At 44.7% G+C, this 7,598-nt stretch overlaps 1 protein-coding gene across 1 annotated transcript; it reads left to right on the top strand.

The window, feature by feature from the left end:
- The first annotated feature begins 5,841 nt into the window (after positions 1-5,841).
- On the top strand, positions 5,842-6,534 carry LOC130382145 (TMF-regulated nuclear protein 1-like). Its single transcript, XM_056589755.1, has one exon. It carries the CDS (start codon positions 5,842-5,844, stop codon positions 6,532-6,534), a length of 693 nt encoding a protein of 230 aa, XP_056445730.1.
- The last annotated feature ends 1,064 nt before the right edge of the window (positions 6,535-7,598 follow it).

Raw genomic sequence — 7,598 nt, 5'->3', positions numbered from 1 at the left:
ACAGAGGCAGGTGGGCTTGGGTTCTGTTTAGGGTGGTTCCTTAAGGGTTTGGACCTTTGGATTGGTTCCATGTTTTGTTTTATGTTAACACTATTCAACATCCCCACAGCACACTTTCCACAGCCCATATACATAGGCTAGTCGAAAGAATTGTGTGTTTGGTCAGTAGTTCAGTTGGTTGGTCACATATGTTGGTTTGCTGTTCAGGTTTGGTTTGTTGCATTTTGTTTGGGTATTTCCAACATGGTAAAGATGGTTTGTTGTTCCCAGTATTTGTTTTGTCTGTCTGGGTAAGTTTCCTCCGTTCTGGCTCGGTCGGTCCTTGTGATTTTGGTACTGGTTTTCTGTCCAAACCATATAATCGCACATTTTCTAATCTTCCATACGCTACACTAATCCCTTTACAGATTTCATGATACTTACTTTATTCTAATAAATAACTTTATCCCTTATCATGTGTGGATCCCGATCTTTGCTCTGACCCGAGCCTCGTCTTAATGCAGCCAAGGAGATGGAAGAGCGTTATGAATAATTATTAGATGATTGTGTTGTACAATGAAAGACAGTAAAGATTCAATATGAATGGCAAAATAAGGATGGGATTTTATTTGAACAATAAAATATGTGTTGGGCAAATTATAGAGAGGCTGAGATTATAGATTTCATATTCAAAAGGCGAAGGGGTGAAAAAATGTAAGAAATATATTTAAGAAATATAGGCCTACTCAAAGCCCAAATCATTGATATCATACCCTATCCAATAATAAAGATATTTGAATTTGAATGGTAACAATGCCGCTAAATCCTCCTCGTCGTTTTGAACGTCTCACTCATGGCAGATCAGTGTGTTCTTTCTGATTAGCTCTTAATTGAGATCACCTGTCACGCACCCCTCTATAAAAGGTGAACACACTGGGTTTGATTTACTTTTCGCATCGGCCTCTGTCGATCGAGGTTGAGTTTAGTGAGGGTTGAAAGTTTTCGATCTAGATTGCAGATCACTATTGGCACTTTATACAAACTGTAAGTATGCGTTGTTGCGTGTTTGTTTTTGTGGGCATTTGACTGAACAGCCCAGTCAAATATTGCTACAAACATGGCACTTCGAAACAGACCACCGCAGTGAGTAAAAGTTATTTTCCTTTATTAATTGTTGACGTTTTTGGGCTGTCTCCTCAGACACAAGCCATCAGTATCCCTGCTCTTTGCACCTTGACATGCATGTTGCTGCTGTTTGTTAACCTAGCTTTGCTGATTTGTATCTTGTGATGTGTGTGTGTGTGTTTTTCTTAACAGGTTAGTTGACTGGCAAGATCTATGGGGGGGCCCCCTTTGGGCCCCCCCATACCAACTTAGTCTTCAATCTAGTGCCATGGGACTCCAGTGTCTTCAAAACATCCTCGGAATACATGTGTATGAATGGTCCACCAAAGGGTTGATCTGGAAGCCACCACGGTCCACGCAGTAATCTGCTGCGTGGGCCGTAGTGGCTTCCAGAGCCATCTTTCGGTCTTGGTCAGGATTTGTTACAGTTGCCCTTCTATGTAGCAGGCTACGGGTTTCTGAAGAGGCCTGCTTTACGTAGCATTGGAGTACAAATATTGTGCAAAATGCTCATGTAATTGCACTAGCACTAGTAACCTGTAGATTAGCTTAGTTTAACGTCATTCCGTGCTGTCTCTGTCAAATGTGTGGCTTACTTTAAGTCCACAAGGCCCTCTGGTAAACCACGTTGGAACACCCCTGGACAAGGTGATTAGTCACTGGGTGTGTGCTAAAGTTTTGTTCCATTTTTCACTAGTTGGTTAAGGTTTGTTAGAATTGTTTGGATGCTAGCGACGTGATGGCGTATGTACAAGAGCCTACCGTGGCCAGGCCACAGTTGCGACGGCCAGATGGCCTAGTGTGAGTGCAACCTTGATTGCATTTGTATACTGTTTACCATTGGATGTTTATGCAATTTGGCTTAATTCATCCGCAGTAAAGCTGCATTTGACTATTCCAGAGTCGTTTTGTACACTTTCAAATGACCATGTTGACTAGTTTGTGGGAAGTTTTTATTTTATTTTTTACCCTTGCTTAGAATCCAACGGTTGTGACCACTTTTGCAACTGGGCTGTGAACCTTGCAATTCTAGTTGCATATTTGTACACGCAAGCTTGTCCATTTCTATCACCATCACTAACACTAGCTTCAGCATTTCCTTGTAGGCCATTAGCTGACTTGTGTATTGGAGCGATGATTTGGGTATTTTAACATGCTTGAAAACCTAAAATAAAGCAAAATGCGTGTCTGGTGTGCAAGAGCCAATTTGTTGGCTTGCAGTACTCGAGGAGTTGCCGTAGGTCGTAAGTCATCTGGAGGTTGTGGCAATGGAGGCTTGTGGTAGATCTGCCATCCAAGAAAGGTTAATTCTTCTGAAGCATGATTAATAGTTTAGTAAATTTAATCTATTCATATAGGACTATAAAATCCAAGACTGCAGCCAGTAACTTGGATCGCAATATGTGGAAAGTATTAGTCTTCATTTGTAACAACAGAATAATTAACATGACTAACTGGGTTTCTTCCATTTTCTAACTAGGGGGACTTGACTGGTGAGTCTACTGGATTAATCAGTAGCGGTACTTTGCCCAACAGATTTGATGGCATGACTACAGGGTGACAAAGACAATTATTCCCTGCCTATCAAAAGAGACTTCTAAAACATATCTGCTAGAACAGTTCCTATACTTTTTGTATAATTTGGTCATGCTGCAAATTTACTTTTTGTAGTTGCTCCATATCTAGTTCTTTGACAGCCTCACCTGCTAGAAAAGTCTATTCAAATCGGCTAAATATAATGAACTAAATTAATAGCCATGAAATGTTGTCACTCATACTAATGGCAAATACCCTCTTTCAGTTGGTGGTTCAACACTGATGTCTCTCTAGGCATGAGGGAGAGCTCACAAGTAAATTACACCAATGTCCTGGAGCAATTGGGAATACACTTTTATTTAGTCTACCTGACCAGGGACATCTTTGAACTATAGGTCACCTAACCCAAACTTTTCACTCTTGTTAGGTTGTCCTTTTCTCTTGTTTTAACCCGAAAGGGCTGAAATATCAACATTTCAGGTATTCTGTTTGGATGATGTGCAAAACTTGTGGCTTCACTAATAAAAAAAAATGCAAAATATTTCTGCTCAATGAAACTCTGAAATTTTTTAATTTGTTAAAACACAACTATGGGTTAAATGTATTTGCTTTGGGCATCTTTTGATATTTTTAGAATCTAGCTCCATGGCCGTTAGAAATGGTGTCTCCCAGTACTGCAAAGTGCTTCCACAAGTTTAAAAAAGAGTGGGCAGAAAAGGAACTGCCAACTAAATCTATTTAACATGGGTAGAAAGTTTCCATGGAAGCTCTTGACTGCTGGTTCCCAACACAGCTCCACTGTTAGCCTGTGACCTTGCGTTTAACTTTTTTTGACTTTTGGTGACTTGCACAAAATAGAAATGAACTGGTTAATACAATAAACAAGACATTTCATGGTACCATTTTGAACAGTTTGTGGATATTGCATTAAATCCATATGCTTGAAACTTTTTTATAATGCATATCAACGAAACGATGGAATGAAATAAATAGTTTAAACAAAGTGTGGGACTTTTACACTACTCATTTTGGGGGTTATTTCAGTCTCTCCAACCTGCAGGTCATGCGACGAATCATGTGAATGGGAATATTCTATAAATGTCTTGATATCATCTTTCGTCTCAACACTAGCACGCAATCGCGTGATAGCGGGGTTGCAGGTTAACCATTTATGCTTGCAAGGCAACTAGAGTGAATGTAGTTTCACATATTCGGTCCCCATCGTAACTGCATTCAACCGCAGACCGTTTGATCACCCTTGTTATTCTGATCTACATACCGGCACCGGCACGGAGGCTTTGTCCAATGGGAACAGAGGATTACAGATGGAAGGTTCAACCTATATTCCTACAGGTAAACGTCTCTTGATTCTTGTCTGCCCCCACTCTCTTGTGTTATCAAGTTAGTATTTTTTTATAACCCACATTCAGAACTAACCTCTGAGTGCATACACTAAAGTGTCAAAAACATGAGGTGCATCTGTTGGAAAACTATTGTTGTTCCATTCTTAATACATTTAGGCAGACAGCAAGGGTGCCATTATTCTGGAAACAGTCCAAGTTTGCAAGTTGAGTGCAGATTCATTTTGTAATGTTTGTGCTCTTCGACCAATGGCTTCCAAGGATGTAGCTCCAATGTTTGGGACAGTGAAACAATATATATGTAGGCCTACAACCCACATGTAAAACAATTAGAATACGCTTGTAATCAAAACTGTAATGTTGATGCATGAGCCTAATCCAACCAACCTCTCTTTTTTTGGTATTTAAATGATTAACAATATTATGACTTATCATATTTTCTCTTGGGCTCTTTCAAACAAATCACTTTACCCATTAGTGATCATATTCTGTGAAAAACCGCAGCAAAAGACGGCTATGTTAATGTGTAGTATGTTGTCTTTTAGATGTGTAGCTGTCGTATTTCTGTGACGTTTAGCATTTTTCTTTCAGTGCATCAGTCGCGCGGCACAACAGCATATTTAATTTGTCGCGTCTTTCAGGGGGCAGGATTCATCTCCTCCAATGAGAGCTTGGTTTGAACGATGTGAATAATTAGGCCCCCTGAGATCACAGGGTCCACAAGGTGTCGTGAGAAGCTCTCCATATTTGGCCTATTTACAAACATATGAGTGCTTCATTTGTGAGATCTATTATAATGTTTTATTACTTCATGCTTTTACGATACCTGCATCGTACGATGGTGTAAAATAAAAGCAGTCAGTGGCTTGCAGATAGCTTTTAAGCATATGCAGTCGACATATTGTGACACACATAATGTGTCACAATTGTATATAAAAGCAATATCTATGTGAAACAATGATTAAACATACATGGCTGCATATTGATATATATTGACAATCTATAGTTGTATTGTTTGCCAGAATAAACGTACCATGTAATTTGATGCACACAGCCAGTTCAATCAGACAGACATTGATAATTTAAGATTATTTCTCCGTTTGTTCTTTCAGCCCCCTCACGAGAAACAGAGTCGGTAATGAATGAATGGAACGGTGATGTAAGTGCATGGAAAGGAGTGATAAAGAGTGCTGCTCGAAGGAGAGAAAACGATCAACTGAAGCATTGCCCCCCCCCCCCCCTCCCCTCTTGCTTCAGCCATCTGATGTCATGCCTGCGTTTCCAAGGGCAACCGGGCCAGTGACGAGCACTCGCTGGTGAGAGGAGATCAGAGTGCACATGAACAAGATGGACAGAGAGAGAACAAAAGGTTCTGCGCTTCTACATTGTGATGCCTCACTCGAAGAGTGAAGCGCTCTCTTTGCGAGACAGCAGTGCTTCGGTTTCATGCGGATTACCAGGAGGAGGAGGACACGACATGACTGCCTGCTATCAGCAGCTATCAGCATCATCGCAGGGAGGCAGCCCGGGCCAATCCCCTTGCTCACACACTCATGAGTCAGGCAGCCAATGAGCTGGCGGCATGCTGCTCCCCACCACGGCGGCAAAGGACGCGGAGGGAGCAGAAGGCAGTCTCCGATCTCTTATTAATGAATGGAGTGTATTCCACACTGCACACTCCGCTGCCTCTTGCTCACACGGCTTTAGTCGCTCTCCGCAATGATTCAGGACAGCTGAAAACCATCCACAAGAGCAGCAGCAGCAGCAGCAGCAGCAGCAGCAGCAGCAGCAGCGGTAAGGACGGCAGGAGGCAAGCTCAGGCTCGGCTAACAACAAAGCAATGAGTGAGGAAGAGGACGACACCAGGATGGACGTTGTCAGGGAACCAACGAGGCACGCCGACACTGATTCCGACGAAGAAACGATGGAGGACGAGGGCGCCCCCGTGTGCATCGTGGACCCCCACCCACACATCACCCCGCCGGAGGCCCCTTGTGCCTCTTCGATGTCCTCCGCCTCCACCTCGCACCAGGTGGAGGACGCTCTCCTCACCCTGCCGCCGTCCGTCTCGGCCACCGCCCTGCTGGGCATGGTGTCCCCGGCCACCCGGCGCTCCATCTCCATGGGCGACTTCCGGCGGGTGTCGGCGGCGCTGCTGTCCCGGTCGGAGCCCCCCTCCGCCTCGGCCACGGCGCCCTCCTCCAAGCTGGTCACCCCCAGCTCCAGCATGGAGTTCCAGGCGGCGCGGCGGCGGCTGCTGGAGGTGGAGGAGCGCCAGCGGGTCATCCACGAGATGGAGCGCCGGCTGGAGGAGCTGAGGCAGGTGTTTGTGCGGTCCGAGCAGGAGGTGGTGGTGCACGGGGAGGTGGTGTCCCGCATCTCCGGCGCCGCCCAGCAGGGGGAGCTGTGTGTGACGGAGAACACCCAGCGGGTGAAGAAGGGCCTGAGGTTCAAGAAGCACCGGCCCACCATCATCTTCTCCTCCATGCTGGGGCTGCGCACGTGCCTTCCGTGGCCCGCCAAACTCAAATAAAGCGGGAGAGGCGGGAGATGGTGTCTCTCACTGTGCCCTACAGTGCTCGCGCCCCACCTCTGAGGGGCTTTACAGATCAAATGAATGCGTCCCACCATTACTTGCTTGGCTCCACGCTCATGGACATGGCTGCTGCTTTTTTCTCTTCCACCCTCCTTGCTCTCCTAGGCTGGGGCTGGCCCCTGGGCGTCTCTTGTAGTGCCTCCTACAACTACTGCTGTTGCTTGCTAGTGAGCAGCTGCCTTATCAGCACACGGGCGTCATGGTGCATCTCATTGAAAATGCACTGACCTGACGTGCCATCTGACAAAGTGACCAAACGTCAATGTCTTCAATGTCCTCACTGGGTTTTTGTTTGTTTTTTGTTTTCCTTGCATACACTGCTATTTAGCTCCTTGAATGTGTGACTGCAAGTGATTGCAACGTGTTTTCGATGTTTATTTTGCGTTATGTTGGTATCATTGATATTCACCGATGAATAGGTGACCCAAAAAAGTAGGATTTCGTTAAGGATGACATGACGGAGGGATTCTGAATTGGTTTTAAGAAAGAGAGGCTCTGTATTGAATGGACGCCCCTCCTCTGATGCACAATGGTTTAGGTTAAAAGAAAAGGAACACAGGGCCGGCACAATGAAGTTACATGCTGCATTGTTACATAAACCCAGGAGGACAGAGGGCAAGGCTTGATGAACGAGGAAACAACAGAGTGGGATTGTGTAGGAGGGATGCAGCAGGAACAAGATGTCCTGACTTTTAAATGTAAAAAAGTGCCTAGGCTCAGATTTCCCTCGTTTATTTTAGAGCCCTTGCTGGAGACCACTACAGTCCCGCGGGAGTGAGAGAAAAGAGAGAGTGCACACAGCTCCACCGGAGGCCTCTTAGTCTCTCATTTGGTTCGCTACGTATCTCGCAAGCAACTCTCTTTGAAGGCCGTTTAGAATGGGCAAGCAAACATTACTAGATGAATATAAAGGTCTCCAATTTGTTGTTGGGGAAAAAATCTGCAAAGGAATAATGCTGCATTTGTGTTAAGATCTTAGGAGTTTGGATAAGTAGGTAAGT

The sequence above is a fragment of the Gadus chalcogrammus genome, chromosome 5 (assembly GCF_026213295.1).
Source record: "Gadus chalcogrammus isolate NIFS_2021 chromosome 5, NIFS_Gcha_1.0, whole genome shotgun sequence".
NCBI lineage: Eukaryota > Metazoa > Chordata > Actinopteri > Gadiformes > Gadidae > Gadus > Gadus chalcogrammus.
The sequence above is the reverse complement of the archived record's forward strand: the minus strand, read 5'-3'. Positions and strand labels throughout refer to the sequence as shown.